We start from the raw sequence: 20,966 nt of genomic DNA, 5'->3' as shown, positions 1-20,966 counted from the left end.
GATGGCTGTGTTTCATTCTTAATAGAGGTGAAGATGAAGATTGAGAGAGTATGTCCGGTCCTTTTTATGAAGGTAAAATACTATTCTGGCCTCTGGCCTAGAAAAGTTTTTAATTTAACCACATATTCCCAAGGACATGTCACTTTCCTCAGCAGTAGGGTAGAAAAAAACTGAAGCTGCAGGCAGTGAAGAGTGCCTATAGATGGGTCATGACCTGAGGGCCTCTGGGAAAGCAAAGGGACACCAAGAGGTGTTGCGATAACTTTTGTTTTCAAATCTTTCATTTTACTTTACACTGAAATTAGGAATGCCTAACTTGGCTAGCTCTGTCTAAAATCAAAAAATCTTTGAATGAGAAGAGTTTTAAAACAAATCCAAATTTTAATAGGATGTATTATTGGTATGTAATGCTTTGCCCTCTTTTAACATCTTCTGTTCAAGAGTTTTTCAAGCAGTTCACAGGATATATAAATGTGTATGCCATATCAGTACTACCTTTGCTTTCAAAATGAGGGAAATCACACATCAGATTTATTTAAAAAAAAAAAAAAAAAAAAAGGTTTCCAGGTAGAGTCAAACACGGACTCACTTAAATTGTATTGTGGATTTAAAAAAGACTTAAATACTTCTCCAGTGCAGGGAGCAGGGCAGAGGAAAAAAATAGTGTAAAAACCAGCCCATTTAGGATTGTGTACAGAGCTCTCAGCTGGCTGAGAGTCTCATGGGAATGTGGCTGTCAAGTTGTGGAAATGGGAGGATTATTTCATTTACAGAGCCAACTCTGTGGACAGAATTTATTTTGGCAGGGAGCTGGAGCTGGACTTGCAATTGCTCTAAAGCTTGTCTTGTATCAGTTTGCTATGGCAGATGTGTTGCTTCCATCACAGATAGTTTGTAATCGACTGCAGATGCAACACAGATGTGTGCTGGGTCTCGTTCCCTATTTGCTGTAATGCAAGTGGACTTACTTGTATCTCAGTAGAATGTGGGACTCCAAAAAATAATTTAGAGCAATCAGAAAGTAGTCATCTTAAGGAAGCATGCTGTAAAGGTGACATCCCTCAAAGCATGTATTACTCCCCCCCCCATCCTCTCCACACACACACGCTTTGGGTTCAGTTTAAGTTGACTCCCCTCATCCACAGGAAAATCTCAGATAAAGACCATCTCCTGCCACTATAAATTCTCACGCTTTAATCTGTGGATGTTGATGTACTATCTAAATGCATAAAACCCTGTGGTGCCTTAGCTCCTATGCTGACTTGACTCCATTAAAAAATATTAGTGCTAATGGAAATTCTGAATATCATTAGGCTTCCAGATGCCTAATTCCTCTGAAGAAATATCTGTGTGCTTTTAATGGGAGAGATCTTAGTAAGAGATAACAGCTTGCAATTTAAATTTACATTGGAACCTGTACTGACAGTAATTCTTGATAAAGCATTCCAGGAAATATATGTGGCTGTAAACTTCAAAAAGGGAAACAAAGAGGTGTAAATAATACTTAGCTGAAGTTTTCATCTATTGCGTTTAACAAGGTTTGTCTGTGAACCTATTAAGAGAAGTTCATGTTCCAAATACGATGGGAATGTATCCGTAACAGAACTGCTCTTTGAATTTTTTTAGATCTGTTTAAAATGTTTGTTGCTTATAGAGACATAAAATGTTTTCATCTGTAAGGTAAGTGAAATGATATGTCTCTGAAAGTGTATGCTCATGCTTACGAAGCATGCAATACTGCAACTGGGCACTGGATGGCGGTGTTGGCAGCATTTTAATTTCTAAGTCACAGCTGGGAAATTACTGGGTTACCAGGGTATTGGAGCAACTTTCAATAGAAAACATTGAGGATTATTTATTGCACTTAATCTTGTATGACCTTTCACAATTCATTCAATGCATGGTCACAAATGGTGCTGCAGTGGCTGAACAGGATTGGCCTAGGCTTGATACAGGGCTGGACAGTGATTACAGGCACCTACGCTAGCTAGTGGGGTAGAAGTGCTGTACCATGGAGGCGGTTTTGGCAGAAAGGTGGAGAAATTACACGTTGTCAAGCCATGCAGAGCAGCCCGTTGCAGGGAAGAAGAGAAGGCCAGCGGTGAAGTGATGATGTCCCCACCTTGAGGAGTTTCTGACCACAGGGCACAAGAACTGCTTTTCCTGCCTGCTGGGGCAATAGCAGAACAAGCTGCAGTGGAGGTTTTTCCTGTAGTAGATTAAGGCAGGTTCCTGCTACCGTATCACTCACTCCCAGCCCACTCTTCTCCTTTTGCCTAGTTGTATCTGTAATAGCAAAAGAAAGATTCTGAGGATTGCAGTATTCCAGTTCAAAGTGATAACTGGCAGCTGCTGCAATTAAGGTAGAGAAAAGGGGATCTGAACCACCATTGCTTCCCCTCGCTACTTTGGTAGCAGCCTTTGCTTTAAAGCACTTGGCTGCTTTAGGGCAGGCTCTGAAGTTGACTTCAGTTTACAGGAGCCCTAAAAAGCTTACCTGTGCAGCTATCAAATTGTATGTTGCCCAAAATGCTGGTTAAAACCACCATTAACTACTTTAACTTTTTAAATTGCTTTGATTCATTAAAGTTACAAGCACTGAACTCTTGTACCGGTGGCTCAGAATAACTGCCGTAGCAAGAGCTTGTCCAGGAGAAGCTGAGAACTGCATTTTGGCCAGCACAAGAACAAAGGAAAGCAGTATGCAGTAGAGGTATAAATTTTTGGATTCTGAATGTTGTCTGAAGCAGTCCTTTACGAAACTGGACTTTCTGGTGGTGATCTTGATGCTGCAGCCCAGGCAAGGCAGAGAATTTGTCCAGGATCTTTTGTGTAGGATGGCCATCTCTTGCATGTATTTGTACTTCTCCGAATGTGCCATTCCTGTACAGCTGTTGGACTTTAACGTCTGCCAGGCATGTGAGCGGTAGCAGTTTCTTTAGTTTTTCACTGGCTTCTATCCTAGAAAACACAACAGCCGAGAGCAGTGCCTAAGCCATTTTCTGTGCAGATGGCTTTTCCAGTTCTTCTCAGGCAGCTGTATTTTTTCTGTGTCTCTGTGAAATTTGGTAATAGAAAGGAAGACAGCTTTGCTTTGGTCTTGGTTTGAGCTACTCTTGTAGAGTCCTTGAAGTTACTTACTACGAAATGTGCATATGATATTGGACAGTGCCATCTTGCTGCTGTATCAAAAGCTGAAGTTAAAATCGTTGCTGCCTGCCTTATTAATTGAAAACAAAGGTCCCACTTTCCCCAAGAAACTTGCTGCAAGTCTGAAAACAGTACAGGCAGTTCTCAGGGGCAGTTTGCTAGAGAGTTTGCATACCTCACCACCTCCTGTCTCCCCCATCCTGTCAGCTAACATTGTGAGGTCTTAACCTGAGCTAATGTGAGAAAAGAACTTTTCTTGAGAATTGCTGTTGTTTAAAAAAACTTCCATGAGAGGGGAAATATAGGTCCAAGCCTATTGTGCAGTGGAATGAGCTGCACGCCTCCACTGTGGCAAATTTTATCCTTCCTGTAGCCTGGAGGAAATTATGTGAAATCTCAGTCCTTCCACAGGTGTTACTTTCTAATACTGAAGAATATTAAAACTGTAAACCATTTTAAACTTCCAAGCTAAGGAACACTGAGTACCGTTTTAAAGAAATAAGAGACTTTCTTACATCTCATTTCCACTGTATTTACATTCATTTTTGAATTTCAGATGGAGTCATGAAAAATTATGACTCACTGTCACTTGCCCATTTGCTTTTCAGACCCACAACAACATACAGGATCCTCTTTTAGTCCAGCTACCTACCTGATCACTTCAAATTTTTACAGTTACTGTAAAAGTTTAGCTTGCTTTTTATTCCAAGTTTCTGCTACATTGCACAGCTATAGTTTTTATTGCAATCCAATATTGAGATAGATGTTTAATTACAGCATTCTAAGTCAAATTTGTAATCTGAAGAAGTCTTGTCACCTCAAAACTTAGTGACCGGTATCCTCCCAGTTATTTTTGTCAAAGTTTAATGCAAGACATGAAACAGCACTGAAACCAAGAACAACACACTAGACTGTACAAACACCTGGACCAGCTCTCATACCCGATTTCAGTTTCTTCCCCCAGTCACTTCAATGCAAGTATTTTTAGTACTGTATTGTTGCAAGTAGATGAGGGTAATGAAACTGCTTTTAGTCATACTATGGTATTTGAAATTAGTCCCTGCAAAACTATTTTTATACTTCAGCAAGTCCTGTGGTAATACAGAATCTGCAATTTTCTGCTCCATAAATGTAAGCATCTCCCTCTGCTTCAGGAATACTAGAAATGCACTGACCTTCAGTCAGGCTGTTCTGCAGTGTTTTTAAAGTGACATTAATTGCCAGCAGAAAGCTGTTACAGTAGTTTCATTCAGGTATCTGAAGCTCCTGCCACCTGCAATCCTTATTCTGGCAGCAGATTTTGCCATAGCAGCACTGGCCATCATCCACCCCCATTCTACCTTGAACAGAGAGTTTGCAACATCAAGTAAGTGCTGTAAGACACAGCAAAGGCTGCTAAAGCACCCAGCTACAAACATGCAGCATGTAAATGCTGCTGGATTGATGCATCAAGGTGGTACAAGAACCAGCCCCAGAAGACCCAATCTCTTATTAAGTTCTACAGAAAGTTTCAAACTCTGCAAGGCCCACATACTCTCCCCTCCCCATGAGACCCAAGACAAAAATAATGAGCTGCATTGCACTTTAATTGCACAGATACATTTAAATATTAAAATGGAAAAAGCAACTCTACATAGCAAATGGAAAACAAGCATTTACATAATAAATCTGTAAGATATACAGACCATTTAGTTTTAACCCAGCTGTCTACACAAACATCCCAAAGCTTTTGGTGTTAGAATTCTCTCTTTTAATAATAAAAAAAATCCAATTTTCAGGTTCTTCCAGAACTGGCAAGCTATTGAGAGAACAAGTTTCATTCCTCATAAGCCAACATTCATTTTATCTTCGGGGCAGGGGGGGAAAGAAGAGAATTTACTTTTCATCTCAGAAGAAATGCACTGGCCATCACTACTAGCATTCAGGGGGAGAAATGAGCAACACTTTTGAAGAAACTTGATTTCCTCCCCCCTCCCTAGAAGGGGCACGTCCTGTTATCCTACCAGTATAGTTATCCGAGGAGAGTTAACACTACCAGTTGTGGCGGAGAGATGAATGAATTTTTTGCCTTAAACATTTCTTGGTGCATGGGGTGCAGGCAGGCCATAACCCCAAACAAGCCATCTGTCCCTGGCGGAAACAGGACTGGGCTGCTGCGACCCCCGAGATGGTCTCCCTGCGACCACCCGGGACACACCGAGCCTGCATTGAACGAGACCACAATCGGGCAGAGACTTTGGGATCCGTTTTTAGCACAACTTCTATAAAACTTGCTTGGCCTGAGTGGCTAAATTTGCTGAAGCCTTAGGCCGCACTCCCTAGTTCAGTGAGAAAGGGCCCCAGAGCTGGTGCAGGCGGGAACGATAAGGGAGTTACCAGCAATTTGCGTTCCTGTGCACTGCTGAAACAGTGCTAATTGCTGGAGTTACCACCTCTTTGTCAAGACCTTGAGAGACGATGGTGGGACCCTAGGAAGGAAGACACACCTATAGGAAGGAAGACACACCTATCGGCAGAAACCACAACAGAAAAGATAAGGGAGAAAAGAAACAGCCTGTCTAGGAACAACGCTGAGATCCAATAAAGAGCAGGAGACACCAGACTCAAAAATTACTATTGATCTGAACTACTACGTGGGGGGTGGGAAACTTAATTTGAAAAAGCTATAATTGCCCAGGGATCTCTTTGTTCAGGGTCCCTCTTTGGAGGTACCCAACTTGAGCTGTAACCACTGCATGCGCGTCATTCCGAGCTAACCCAGGGTCGGACCCAACTCGAGTTGTAATTACTGCACGCGCACCGCCAAAACTTACACCCAGGGTGAAAAGGACCCACCTATCACCAGATGGGAGCCCCACACCACCACCACCGAGACTCCCAAAGGAAGAGGACCAACGGGACGCCACTGGATCCACGGGTGGCGATATCTCTCTCTCTCCCCCCCTTTTTCCCTCTCTTTTGTTAAATGTTGGTAAGATCTGTTTGAAACATGTGGCACGGGACTTGTCTAGCTAGTTGCAGTATTCGCCATTGAATTATCCTATTTGACCACATGCCTTATCTTTGTGTTAATAAATCTTAAAACCGGTTGGCTGGTGTCATTTCACCTTAATTCAGTCCAAGGGCATCACGAACTTGGTCGTTTGGCCCCAAGGGGAGGGAGGTCGTCCTGAACGACTCCTTTTGGGCCGCAACACCAGTCAGACACTGATCAATTGGGGAAAGAGTTCATTGGCAAAACTATCCTCCCAAGCATGGTCAGTGTCAAGTGGAGAGGACATGTTACTGAAGGGTGACAGGGATCCTTCATATCCAGAGTCACTACAGGCATCCAGCAGATAGCTTGAGGCTGCAAGGCTGTGATGAGAGGAAAGCAGATGAGAGATGCCCAGTTCAGGCATGAGGCTGTCTACAGGTTCCTCCTTCACAGATACTGGGGTGTCAGGGATAGCTTTATCTTCAGATTGAGAGAGAGATACTTCCTCTATTTTCACTAGCATATTGGTTTGGTTGCCCATTTTAACAGGAATCTCCAGAATTAGGGGCTTTGTGTATACATGATCAAACCTTATCAGTTCATTAATGGCCTCCAACTTAGCTGATGGGGACCCCAAAGAGGGAGAGGGGGAGGATGGTATGGAATTTGTTTCTCCGCAGATCTCTTCCTCCAGCTTTTCCAGGCACGTTGACTCTGAATCGGCATATTTGAGAAACATCTCTGGGTCCAAACTGTCCAGAAAGCCCAACAGGAGATCAGACTGCAGAATGAAATACTGTTTTAGAAAAACAGCTTTCTACTGTTAAAGGAAGACATCTGTTTTTTGGCATCTATACACCCTTACCTGGAAATTAAGGTATGCTAACATGAGTAGAAAACTAGAAGTTTACCAAGAACATTGCTATCAGAAAAAACACTTACAGAAGTTCTGAAAGTAGGTAATTGCTTAGTCCATTAACTCTTTTGTAAGGGTATTGGAGATCCCCACAGAACTCTTCATGTGTTTGATACTCAAAACCTTTATCAGCTGCTCAAGATCTTGGACCCAGCATGTACAAATACCACACCTACCTGCCAGCTCCACAGAGCAAGTGCCAGAACCTAGCTTAGGCAGATTTGCCCATGGCCAAAGATTTACTTCAGATCAGAGCAATTTGAGCTTTGAATGGCCTGTCCTAAAAGTTTCCTGAACATCAGTAATATGGGACAGTTTAAGCACTAACAGCTTTGCAAAGCCCCAGCACATCAGCATCAGAATACTCAAGTTTGCCTAAAACAACAATAAAGACACAGCATGCTTTCATATTTTTATATTTTTGCTGCAAGAGCTAAAAATCTCTGTAAGCTTTTATGGAAACAGGAGTTTAAGCTGCATGAACTTCTGCTGTACTCACTAGACAGACTTACCTAGCTGTCTTGAACCACATGTAAGGCATTCCAAAAGTTGTGGGGGGGGGGGGGGAAGGGGGGGGGGGGAAGGGGGGACACCAACTATGAGAAGCCATCAAGAAACTTTACGGGGAGAAGCCAGTGTTAAAACAAAATTTCTACTACTTCAAAATCCACAATGGTTCTGAAGTTCACGTGCATTTCAGACATGAGTGGACGCTCACCTCAGAGTCTGAAGAGTCATTGCCATCAGAATCCATGTGGAAGCTGTCAGAACTGGTGACTGCTGGGCCTGCACCTGCTGCAGAGGAACACGTAGTCTGAGTGCTGCGGACTCAGCGGACCCGGTCACCAACTTGATCTCATCCACCTGAGATTCCTTCACAACCTGTCCCAAACAAGAAGCCCAGTCAGTCACCACAGATGTTCTAGCTCACAGTACAGCCTCTTGAAGATCACACTCTTATTGCAAGGACCTCCAATACTAGAACCTCTGCTTACTTGTGCAGGAATAGGTGTCTGAAGAGACAAATACCATTTCAGAAGCTGGCTCAAACGTCCATACATTCCCTTAAGTATTTGCAAATACAGGCTGTACACCACTTCTAAGTAGCAGCCTAACCCATCTCTGTTCTTTAGAGGCAGGCAGACAAGATCATAATAGTTATTACTTTACTTCCAGAAAGAAAGAAGAACAGGTTATTTAGTTTTAAATAGCTTTGAACTAGCTAGCCTGCCACGTGCCACACTGCTGGTGGTGCCCGCTTCAGAATCGGCTCCTATTCAGTCTGTGGAAAAGCCTCTACTTGGAAGACAACAAGCGTCTTTCTGGCACATAAAGTCTCACGCAGAACATGCCTGCTTCTGCCTAAGAGCTCCCAGCACTAGGGCAATTTTTGTCCCCCTCCGCCCACTGCTGTTACCCTGCAGAGCACCCCAGACCTTGGCAAAAGCCTGCCACGGAGCAGAGGAAGACAGGCCAGCAGGCACCGCAGAAAGCTCACCTTGGACTCGCTCTCACTCTCCGTCTTCAGAGCATCCAAGCCCAGGCGGCAGCGAAGCTCCTGGTTCTCCAGGGAGAGGCTGCACGTCTTCTCCCGCAGGAGCTGGTTCTCCAAGAGCAGCTTCTGGTTCTGCAGAGGGGCCGCAGAGGAGCAGCGTCACGGCGGGCCGCCGCCGCCCCCCGCTCCCCCGCGCCGCCGCCCTTACCTCCTCCTCCAGCTCCACCACCTGCTGCTCCAGCTCCGTCATCCGCGCCTTCTTCCTGTCCCGCGCGCTCTGCGCCGCCACGCGGTTCTTCAGCTTCCTGCACGGCAGCGCGGCCGTCAGCCCCGCCGCGGGCCCCGGGCCCCCCTCACCGCCCCCGCCGCGGCCCCGGGCCCCCCTCACCGCCCCCGCCGCGGCCCCGGGCCCCGGCCCCGCACTCACCTGCGCAGCGCCTTCTCCTCCGGGCTCAGATGCGTGAGGCGCTGCCGCTTGCGGGCCGGCTGCGGCGCCTCCAGGCCCGGGGCCGCTCCCGCCGGCAGAACGACGGAGAGGTGGCGGCCGGGCGCGGGGCCCGCGGGCTCAGCCGCCTTGCCGGGGATGAGCAGCAGCCGCGGGGCCGCAGCGCCGGGCAGCGCGACCATGGCGGCGCCGGGGCAGGACGAGACGGGAGGCGCCGCGACCACCCGGCGCCGCGGCCTCTGCGCGCCGCGCGCCCCTCCCCGCTTTCTACCATCGTGGCTCTTCCCCATTGGCCGCGGCGGCATGACGGTGGCGCCGGGCTGGCCCGTGATTGGCCTGCGGATGAAAGCAAGGGGGGGCAGGAGTTGCATCAGCTGGAGGGGGCTGGGGCGGCTGAGGCGCCGGTGCGTGGCCGCGCGGGGGGGCGGCGCGGGAGGGGGGCGCGGCGGCCTCGTGGTCCGGCCCGGCCCGGCCTGAGCGGGCCCCTCGCCGCCCGGCTCGTGCGCTGGCCCCGTGTGGGCCTCGCTGCGGCGCAGCGGTGTCGCGGGGGGGGGGGGGCGCGGGGCCGCTGGTGCCGAGCGGTGCCCCGGGAGCAGAGAGCAGACGCGGTTAGAGACGGTGATACAGTTAAGCCTTTCCGTTGCTCTCTTCCAGGTATGATTTCTCCCAAAGCAATCACAAGCGGAAGGTCGTTAAAAAACAGGAGCGAAGCGAAGGGCGGTGTTTGCGGGAAGGCAGGTGCCCCGACTGAGGCTGCTCTAGCTGTCAGGGAAATGGGCTAAAACTGAAAGCCGAGGAGAGGTTAGTGATGGACAAGCAGGAGCTGCCAGGGAGCACAAGAGATTCCTCAGGTGATGTATTTTGAATTCAGCGTACTTCTGAGCAGTAGCAATACAGGGTTTTTACTGTCTGATAAGTGGAAAATACACTTTCAGGAATGTCTCATGAAGGACGTTACCATATCAGAGACTAATGTCTAATTTGAGATATCTTGGGCCCAGGCAAGGAAAAGTCTTATACATACAAAACCTCGAAATAGTTGGCACATGTTTAGCAGCATGCAAACAATAATATACAACCACCTAGGGCACTAAATTCATTTTTAAAGGTCAACTTTATCTTGGTGCACTAAACTTTCCATGTTTTGCTCTTCTAGGGCAGTTGTCCATGACCTGAGTAGCTACGAAATGTTAAAATTTTGGCTACTGAGTTTATATCTGAAGTCCATTTGTACAGTGAATTAAAAGTAGTTAAGATGTTAAGCAGGAAAGGAAAAACATTAGCTTTAAAAGTTCAAAGGCACTGCAAAACTGGTGTGCTGGTTTGGCATTATTCCAGTATTACGGTACTGCCAGATTTTCATGATATGGAGAACAAACACAGCATTTGTAAGTTTTTGTTTGTTCTTTCCTTACTCACTGCAGCATGACATTTAACTAATGGCTGAATGTTCACCTTTCTAATTTGACACTTTTGTGAAAAATACGACAGCTTTTGATAAGGCTTTTAATCTGAGTGCAAAGAAGTTGTTTGTTCTGGTCCTGCTAGGCCTCTCAGATACTAGTAATTAAAAACTATCTGCGTCACCTTTGTTTGTCTCTTCTGGATTTGTACTCCTATTTCTTCACATTTCTTCTATGATTGTAACTCACAATTAACAAATTTACTGTTTTCTAACAAAATGCAGGTCGGTATTAATATCTTTTCTCTGATTTCAGACAGCTACATCAAGTACTGAAGTTGTTCTTTTTTACAACAAACAAAAGTTTTGAACTTTTTACAGCAAATAGGCTGCCCCTGCTCTTGCTGCTTTGTGATGCTTTGTAGCCATACTGCTGAGACTAGCCATGGTGTGATTTATCAAATATAAATCCAGATTTCTTAGTATTACAGCCAAAGAAAAATCCTAACTTTGTTTGATATGATTTAATTTTCCTGTATAATTAATAGTGAATCAGAACAGAAACTTCTTTTTCTTTCTGAGCAAAACAATTATGACCATGAATAAGCGCAGAGACGTATGTACTAGTAGTGGTACACAGGACACTTCAGCATGTCAGTATGTGACCAGGCACAGAACTGAAAGCTGCTACTGACACTAGTTGTGTCCATTCTTACTGAATAAAATAATGGTAGCCATTAACATGGCTAGTGCCGGTTGGTAATAGCTGTCAAAAGAAGGTCATGCGACCCTGCGCTCCGGACTTGTTGAATGTTTGTAGTAGTATTACTAAGACTGTCTGTGATGTAATTACTGAGAATATATTCAGACTTAAAATTATGTTACTATCACCACGATACATAGAGTCTTTTATTAAATATGCTGTTAAGTCACTGGGTAAAATTGCAGAAAACAAAAGTTCAATAAAGTTGGTGTTGAACTAAGTCACCCTTCCATAAAACTTTAATTACAGGGCTTCGAGTTCAGTTCTAATTTGCACCACTTTTTGGAAAACTCACTGTTCACACATTCCTTTTTTTCTTTTTTTCCTTCCCCCCCCCCTTCCCCCCCAGTCATTTGGATTCAAGCCTGTGAACCATATGCTCAAGTTATTCAAGAGAGCTTCATACCCGGCCTTATAGTTAGCACAACTGTCTAAAGGATGTGCCAACAAGGATACTGTTGGCTGTCCTGCCAGGGACAGTGTGCCCAACTGCACATTTTAGTTCCTGCTAAAATGAGTTTTTGTGGTAACGTTCCAGATGGCCAACCCACCGAAGGAAATAGCTTTGTTTAACAAAGGTGGAGAGGCTTTGCTGTTGTGTAATGTCAGATACGGAGAAAGAAATATTTGCGTGTTACCAACATAAAAAAGGGGGGAATACAGGAAGGAAAAAAAGTGGACTAAGAAGGTGTAAAGAAAAGATAGTTTAAATAACTCAACGAGAATCAAGGGCATAGTTTGAGAAATAACTTATTTGTCCCATGTGTGTCTGAAAACACTTGTAAAGTGGCCTAGGGCCTCAGGCTAGTGTTGACAGCTGGAGTATTCCCAGATCTCTCAGTAGCTCATTGAATGAGAAAGGGAATTACTCTGCAGCCTAAAATGAGGTTATTCCAAACCTGTAACGTTTGCAATGATCTTTGTATTCATTTTACTCGTTTTGAAATGTCATCAGTACATACTGGGACAGAAGAGTGCACCTCTGAATATTCTGGTTCTCTCAGTCTTCAGGTGGGAAGTAACCATGACCTTCTGGTAGGATATTCGGACTAACCTAGTTGCTGAGCTCCTCACCAGCTGGAGCAGAGGAAGGGTTTTACTGCAGCTGCCTTACCGAGTTTTCTGGGATGTTGGCAACGTTGTTTCTTCCCTTCTTACCTGCTTGGAGACCTATGTTGGGATTCTTGCAGCTCCTCTGGGCCTGAGTGGAAGGATTGATCTTAAACTTTGTTAACATTTATGTCTACATGTGCCAGATATGGAGCCAGGGCATTCTTGCAACCAGGTGTCCTCAGCAGTGTGGTTATTGTGAGTTGTGGTGGTCTCTAATACTATCTAATACTAGCTCTCAAGACTCTATCAGAAGGAAAGTGTATGACCCAGATTTTAATGTCTTTAGAACACAAGTCCTTGTTTGGTATCTGGAGTGACCACAAGGCAAATGATGTCACCAATTTTTTCCCTCTTGGAGAGCAGGAGAGCTAGTCATGTCATTTGTGAGCAGAGCAGCACTACCCCTCTCTGTGGGTTATTTCTTTGGCATCAGGTGAGTCCTTTTCATACACAGCTATTTTCCCTGACAGTGTGCTAACTTTGTAGCGGGTGAGAGCAATCTACAGGCAACGTGACAGTAGCTTGGTAAAGGATACGGCACTTTTCAGCAAGGTCTGGCAAGCATAGTAGGAATGATGACATGTCTTTCCCTCAGCAAAGAGGCGATACTGCTATAGAAAGAGGAATTCTGCAGAATTTGTGTCCTTTGCCTAACATATGGAACTGCCAACCCACCTGTGTGCTGTAGGAAGTGAGGTTGGCTTTGTGTTCTCTAGAACTAACTCCAGCAAATCCTGCAGAAAAGTGATTTTCTCTCATCCATTGTCCCTTCTCCATTAACGCTTATTATTGAGACTACCTCACTGGCCTCTCTCATGGCCTTCAGTGTACCACCAAAAAAGTCTGGAAAAGACCTGTTCAATCCAACTTTAAGCCCTCATTCCCATACCAATGTGTGCCTTACATTCTATTTCCTCTCCCTCATATTACACCCACATACATTACTGGGACCAGTTATTACCCAGAATTACAAAGGACAGTCCTAGACCAGCCTGGGTTCCATCTTAGACCTGTGTGGTGGGCCACAGGCATAGGCTGGAGATTCTTACTTTGATCATCTTTGTGGCACAGTCCTCTGACCGCAGCTGCTTTTGTGGTGAGTGGGAGATCCTGTCACACCTGCACCTTGAGTGCATCTTGTTGCAGTTCCTCTTCCAACACCATCAGAACATCATGCTGAAGTTCGGTCTGTGTTTTCCTCCCCTCCTGTGTCCTGGCCACTACAGTCAACATCTCTTTGTTGTGTCAGGCAGCGTATGTCTTTTGACAGAGATCACATGCCCTCTTACCAGGCTCCTCTATCTCCCCAAGCTTTGTTTCTGGCTCACAAGAGATGTATGAATTAAGTTTGACAATCCTGTTAGGCATTTTGGAACAAATTCTTAAAGATTGGCTAGGGGCTGGGCCTTTTAACAGGCCTTTTTTTCAGGAAAAGAGTCTCTCTTCGCTGCTGTTGGAGTTCTCAGCAGCGACAAGCACTGAAGCACATCGTGGGGCTCCTTTGGGCACTTTTGTAGCGTTGCTCCACATTCAAAGTGGTTGTGCCCTGTTATAAGCTTAGTAGTAGCTTAATAGCAATTCATTTCATGCAGGGCCTCATAAAAAAGGCAAGTGTGGAGTACAGTTCCCCAAAACCATTTGTAGACTCATTTATTGCGACTGATTACCTTTTTTTCTTTTTTAATTTGAATTTCCATTGTTGCCCTCTCCTATAATAACCTTTTTGCACCACAGATTTTTTGGCAGCAAAATCATCTCGTGCTTCATGCTTTCTAACATTTTTTCCCTGTTAGGGCATACAAAGCAGCAGATTTATGTGAACCTGGCCTAATGATACAGTCTCTTTTTGGAGTGGTAACAATAAATTAAAAAAAAGCAACCTATATAAGAAGTTCAAAAGCATCCTTACAAATAGATGGGGTCTTCTCATCACTAGGTTTCACTTGCACTGTAATTTCCCTTTGCTTCATTTTGTTAGACTCCTCCAAAACTCAGGAATTCTCTCGTTTTAGGGAAGTCCAGAACTAACATATATACGAACTAGCATATATAATTTTGTAACAATTGCAATTTTTGCCAATTCTCTATTTTTTTCCAGAAAATTGGCATGTTTATTAAACAGCAGAGGTCTCTGTATAGAACTGTTAATCCCTGCTAATCCCTGCTCTGTTTAAGGTTGACTCCCCCCACCCTAGGCACAGACTGCTGTTTGTAAAGACAAAGCCAGCGTGTTTACAAGGAAATTCCAGTATTTTGAGATAAAGATTTCTTGATGGGATTTGTGCTGTCAGATGGAGAACTGAATTTCTTTTGCAGATTCAGAGAGTGGAGTACACCACTCATGGGAATTAAAAAGGAGACAAGCTATCCACAGCACAGCAAATGGAAGGGCATGCCTCCCTGCAACTCTGTGCTGCTAATTCTGTAAAAATGCATGAACACATATAATCCAAACATGGCCTCTGTGCTGCTTTGTGATCTGAAACATTACTGGAAAGCTCTGCAAACATTTGTCATTTAAACAGATCTTTGTACATAGTGACTGGATTCCCTTGGCAGGATTTATGTTACATCTGCAGGTCCCTGGGAGGCTCTACCTGGGAATCAAACAGCAGTGGACCAGCTGGCCAGGGGTCTAGGCTCAGGTCAGGGAAACTGGTGGGTGCCCCATCCATCTGATATATGAAGGAATCTCACTGGTCAGGGAGAGGTTGTGGCTGTTAAGAGTTTGTCTCGCTTTGTGGCCCTGCTTTGTTGTTCTGTCTTCTGTCTCCAACCAGCTTGCTTAGCGCTGAGCCCATCCCATTCCCCCGCTATCCTTCTATCCTTGCCTTTACTTCATTGTATGGATTCCCTTTCCCTTTAAGAGGTGTATCAGTTGGTATCTGTGGTGCCTGGGTGTGACTTGTCTGACTGAAATACCTGTTTCCTTGCTCTAGTCCTAGTTTAGCTCTTCGGCTGCTTTATTTCTAGCTTGGTCCTAAGCACAGTGCAAATTTCTCCTAATAGTGCTGAAGGCAAAATGTGGATCTGAGAGTTGTGCTGATTTTGCAATATTTAGAGGTTCTGGAAGATCTGTTTTTTAACATCATTTCCAAATGTGATTAAAGTCTTGGCTACGCTAGAGGATAGCGTTGTGTGCTGTGAGTTCTGTCTTTAGGTGTGGTGCTCCTTGAGAGGTATCCTGTCCACCTTTGTGCCATGGTGCCTGGTGATACATTGCTGCTGATAGTCACAAGTAGAAGAAAAAAGGTAAAGGTGCTACCGAAAAGCAGTCCCCTGCGCTTGGTTGAAATCATACTGTGAGTGTGTCATTGGGCAGGGAAATTTCCCCGTACCTGCTTTGGAGTGATGTTGCAGAATGTCCTTGGGCAATACTGGAGAGACTGAACTTACTGTTGTGCTGTCGCAGCAAACTGTCAGCCTGTGTTCTGTATTCTGTGCAAATATTTAACATGTTGAGCCAGCTCTCTAAGGAAAATAGCCAACTGTTGAAATCTCACATGCCTAAAAGCTCATGTTCCAGTAAGTTTTCCTGTTTGCACATCCTGGTTCAGAGTTGGAAACTCTTCTTGCAAAATACTGTGGGAGGTAAACAACTGTGCTTAGGAAAGCTTGATGACTGCTTCCTGCTGGCAAAAGCTAGCTCTTCTTTGGAATAGTGCCAGCTTTTGAAAGTAAATAGCTCTTATTTTTTAGCCACTCCCCAGGCTTTGGAATTCCCTTACAAGTTCAGAGCCTCTGAGAGTATTGGCAACTTTCTTGTTTTGTAATTTTAAAATGATTCCTTTATATTCTTCTATTTGGGTTACTTCACCTATTTCTGCATTTTTACACAGACGCCTGCATTCAGCTGTCATAGGAGACCCAATATAACAAGGGTTTGGGGAAAGTTACCAGGAAATGGCAAGTTAGGAAAGAGTTCTCTCTTAACACAAGTTCAAAATGACCCAAAATGTGAAGAGTATTGCGAGAATCATCTGTCTCCTCCCTCACTCATTTTTGCTTTGCTGAATGCTCCGTCAGTGCAAGATAATAGTCTATGTTCACAGAGGGACAAATCTGCTATGCTTTTTTTCTGATACCTTCATTTTATTTCCTCTGCTAGCTGCACTTAGTCTTAATGATATTTATTTATTATGATATTTACATATTTCTTATGTAAATAGTAACGGACAGATGAAGCCCTTTGTGTATTAATTAAATAAATTGTATGCTACTTCTTGTGTGTTGAAAGTGGAGTGCTTTAAGATCATTAATTAAAAGTCCCTGTCAGAGCTCATAACTCAGATTAGTCTTTAATATAATAGATAAGCTAGGATGAAATAGAATAAATAGTTGCTTAACTCACCTTTGTGTGAATGAATCAGTTTTTAATGTAGTTTTTCTTTCACTTTAGTCAGTCACATTTTAATAATGTTTTTTGCTTTTGGCAGTCAGAAACGGTGAAATCTACTTCTTAGATTTAACCGCAGGAGTTCTTATTAGTGCAGGATTTGTCCATTGCAATTAGTAGCAGCAGCTGGTACATTATAGATTTCGATTATATGCCTCAAGTTTATTTTGTATTGTTTACATGTTCACTTTAAATTGTGGATTGCTTGAGGCAGGGCCACTTGAACAGCAACTTGTACCATATAGGACTCCAGAAATACTAATATCAATATTGACTTAAAAACAGAAGTGTTTGTAGTTTTAAGCCAGCAGATAACTGTGGACTTGTCAGGACTACCCATGGTATTCAGTGGCTTTGTATCAAGACTGCGAGTAGCTTTGCTTTTGCAAATAATCAGATGAATAAAAACTTTGAGTCTTGAGGGAAATGCTTATATTTATGTGAAGCTCGGTTGAAACCATCAGGCTTCACAAGACAGTTCACTGACACAGATCTAGCTGCAGTATCAGGATTGGACTTGCCCAAGTGTGCAGTACTTAGAAGACTGGGCTCTGCTTGAATAGACAGGAATAGCATAGGAGAAATTCCATGTAATCTGATTTTGCTTATAACTTTCTTTATGACAATTACAGTGGTGGGAACCAACTTTTTCATTGGGAATTACTGGTATTAGAATGAGAACTTATAGAAAGTTGACCCAGATACAACTGAACTGTCCTTGTTTGCTTTTTTTTTCTTAAAGCATGTTAAATTTAGCATAACTCTACCTTTTGCCCTAGTGCTCATCAGTCAACATTGAGATTGTACTTAAATGTAATTTCTAGAAATATACAATGTATGTTATTTACTTTGGATGCTTCCTCAATATGATGAGAGAACAAACTGCTAAGCACTGGTATGTTGAACACTGATACAATTAATGTTGATCTATGCCCCAGAGGATTTATTTTGGGTGAGGTTGTAGCTGGAAGTGAGTAGAGATGATGCAGAGCAGTCTCAGGTGATTAAGAGCACAGTGAAAGACATTTATTTGGATGCGTTGGAGGGTACTATTTGCAGAATGAATGGATGTTGTTTCCAAAAAGAATTTTAGAAAATTTGGCTCCGAGTGCTCATACTGTTTGTTTCTGTTTGTCCTTGCAAAGATTTTAGATGATCAAATAGTATATAGCAACAATTTCTTAAGCGTATTTCTTAACATTCTTTTTCTTTCTTTGGCAACATGATCTGCTGTACCTGTACGCTTGGTGGGGGCCCTGAAGGAATGCATTATGCTTGTCTGTACTGTGTTGCAACTCTCATGTAAACTTTTACTTTATATTGGGTGATAGGTTGCCAAAAGAAAAGGATCCAGTTATTTACATGAGGTTATTTTTAGGATAACTTAACACACACCAGTTTTGCAGGCCTGATTCCTTACTATCTTTTCCCTTCCGTAGACAATTACATAAGTACAGAGATAGTGAAGTGCTCCCAAATCAGAATGTTATCCCTTCACACAGATTTAAGTGACTACACATTATTCCAGACATTAGAAACCTTAACTTTTCAAACATTAACAGAAAATTTGTTCAAAAATAATTTTTATAGTTAAAGTTGTCGTGGCTAGTCTGTCGGTTAGTTTGGATTGTTTCAGTGCTGTTTAACTTGGGTAAATTGTGTTGACAATTTTTAACTTTAAATAGCTAGATGCAAAACCACAGCTGGATAATACTTCTTCATAACACGAATCTCCACTGATTTTGTGATTTTGGGGTTTAGTTTTTTTGGCCTTACAGTGAGTTTACTAGTTACAGTAGTTTGTTACTTTAGTTTATAATTTAGAATAATTGATGATAACGATGAAAACATGTTTTTCGTAAATATAAAAATATTCTGTCTATTACAGTTGTCATTCTGTTCATAATTGCAATAGTAAAATTTGAGTGCATGAAAATGAAAGGCTATGGGAGACATCTTTGGTCAAACTAAAATTTCTGGCGATATTTTTTCACTATGTGGCATGTTTTGCCAGCGGGCAAAGGAACTCATCTGGCTTTCTGAGACCGTGAGGTCACCTACTGGCTGCTCTGCCTCAGTGCATGCGACATCTCACTTCCTGGAAACGCAGCCCCAGAAATGACCCGAAAAGTGCTGAAATATATCTCCACGTATGAAATGATGAAACCGTCGATGCTGCTTTAGGGATGGAAACTCATCAAGCACTCAGACATGTCTGAGTAAAGCTTTCAGTCAGTCCACAGCCTTTGTTTATGCTGTGCAATCATGTCTCCAGAGAGGCAGAATAACAATTTTATTTAGTGATAAAAAGGGCAGGAATGTACATGGCCTTGAATTTACTGGTAAAAGGACATCTCCTGTTTGTATAGCATATTAGGAGGTACGGCAATTTCATTTGCTTGTGAAATAAGCTGGAGTCCTGGCCTCTGCAGAGTGTGATGTTAAAGCATGTAGGGAAGATGAGCAGTAGAGAGTCTGAGTTATCAGTTACTGAAACCATCTGGAAGCGTAGACGTAGAGAGGGTGAATGAGACAAACAGCTCTCCTCGTCCTTCACACAGCCGCTCAGTCTGCTATGAGGCTTTCTCAGATACATTGTTTGCTGTGAAAAGAAGAATCTCAGGTTTGGTTTAAGAATCACTTTAATGAAAAACTTATATTCTCATTCAGTAAAGATTCTAGTAAGCCTCCTTGTTCACCAAAACCTGCATCTAGCTGTGCAGGACTCTCTGCTACACAGTTCGGTGAAGGTCTATCCTTAATCCCTCTATGAGGTTCTTTAATTTATACCAGTGCAGTTCTGACACACCACCTGCTTCTTAAATTTGAGTGTCATAACAGCCCAGACTTCGAAAACAAATGTCAGATAAATATCTGTAATGTAGGAAGGAGATGTTTAGTCAATGTAGTTTACAATTATATCATGCTACCCTTTTTCCATTTTTTCAGTTTAGTGGTTTGATTGAAACAAAAGACAAGACACTTCTCCCTTTAGGAGGAACAGCAGATAAAGCAGAGGTGTACCTCAGTTGCTAGTCTCAGTGAAAACAAACTTTTATAACATTCATAAAATACTGTAAAGAGTACTTGGAATACACTGGTTAATTTTTAAACAGAAGTTACAAACAAATCTACTGGTACTATCTAGATTTTGTTATTTCGGTACTTTTAAAATATAATGATTTAGCGTAATTCTTACATTTTAATCCACACGTATTGGCATCTTTCTTGATTGGTCAATGATGTTTTTCTCAGTTTCTGTTGAGTCTCACCTGGACTTTTCTGAGTTTGAAAAGAAAGGCAGAGTCTTAGGCATCGGCAAACAAATCAATTACTCTGGTTAAGCTGGGCTGTGAATTTATATCATAGCAGCTAGTTCAGGTAACTGTCTATATGCACATTTCCATCCTCTAGTTAGTGTGAGGTAATCTCGTACCCAGAACTATTTCATGGTAACGTGCTCAGGTGCCCCCATTCTCAATCCTTTCTCCAAATGCTTTGGAGCAATAATTTAGGAATTTGCACACCTGTCTGCAGTCATCATGCACAGCCTGATTTTTTTCCACTAACTGTTTGTCAGAAATAGTATCTGAAATCTAATGCAGAAGTGAGATAATACTGTTCTTTACTGGGGAAGAAGACGACCATTCTTTAACCTAAAGAACTCTGTTAGTCTACAACAAATGCATTAAATGGGTTACTGATGGGTGCAACCTGGCATTTCCAAGATTCTCACCACTTTCTTCACAGTAGTGAAGACAATCCATTTTAAGGGAGGATTTGATCAGCTTAGGAACAGGATCGAATGCGGTATCTGTAATAACAGAAGTCTGGGCTTATTGACCCAGGTTCTTTCCAGGCCTAAGCCTCCTTCTCGTGGACTTTCTCCCCAGTGCTCAAACACTGCATTATAACATTTGGGTTATTTGAACACAGAGCAGCGTACCTCAGTTAACGGAAGCGCCCATATTCTGTGGTAAGTGAAAGAGCAATGGGCGAGATCCACACACCTGCCTTTGTCAGGAATGGGCCAGGGTATGCAGCACTGCAGTGAGCTGCATATATTCCTTCCCATCCACAGAGAGGTGAGATTGCTACTGTTTGGGCTCTTTAAGCCTCAGCAACTCAGGATTACGTGGTTTAAACCCATTTTTTAGTGGGTTACAAAGCATTATTAACTGCAGCATAAAATATTTAATGTTTTAGCCTTTCTGGCTGCCTTCTGGCCACTACGATCATGATGTGTTAGTATGTAAATTAAAAGTTTTCGTTTTATTCTCCTACTCTGTTCTGCATGAGATTGCAGAAC

The 20,966-nt window shown here is 43.2% G+C and overlaps 1 protein-coding gene across 1 annotated transcript; it reads right to left on the bottom strand.

Annotated features, from left to right (window-relative positions):
• Positions 1 to 4,718: 4,718 nt before the first annotated feature.
• On the bottom strand, positions 4,719 to 9,304 carry XBP1 (X-box binding protein 1). Its single transcript, XM_026111654.2, is given in 6 exon segments — positions 4,719 to 6,908; positions 7,762 to 7,869; positions 7,872 to 7,925; positions 8,542 to 8,670; positions 8,747 to 8,843; positions 8,966 to 9,304. Coding segments are annotated over 6 exon segments (1,269 nt in total). The 5' UTR covers positions 9,289 to 9,304; the 3' UTR covers positions 4,719 to 6,350.
• Positions 9,305 to 20,966: the final 11,662 nt, after the last annotated feature.

Source organism: Dromaius novaehollandiae, chromosome 17 (genome assembly GCF_036370855.1).
Source record: "Dromaius novaehollandiae isolate bDroNov1 chromosome 17, bDroNov1.hap1, whole genome shotgun sequence".
NCBI lineage: Eukaryota > Metazoa > Chordata > Aves > Casuariiformes > Dromaiidae > Dromaius > Dromaius novaehollandiae.
Note: the sequence above shows the minus strand (reverse complement) of the source record. Positions and strands in the feature narration are given on the sequence as shown.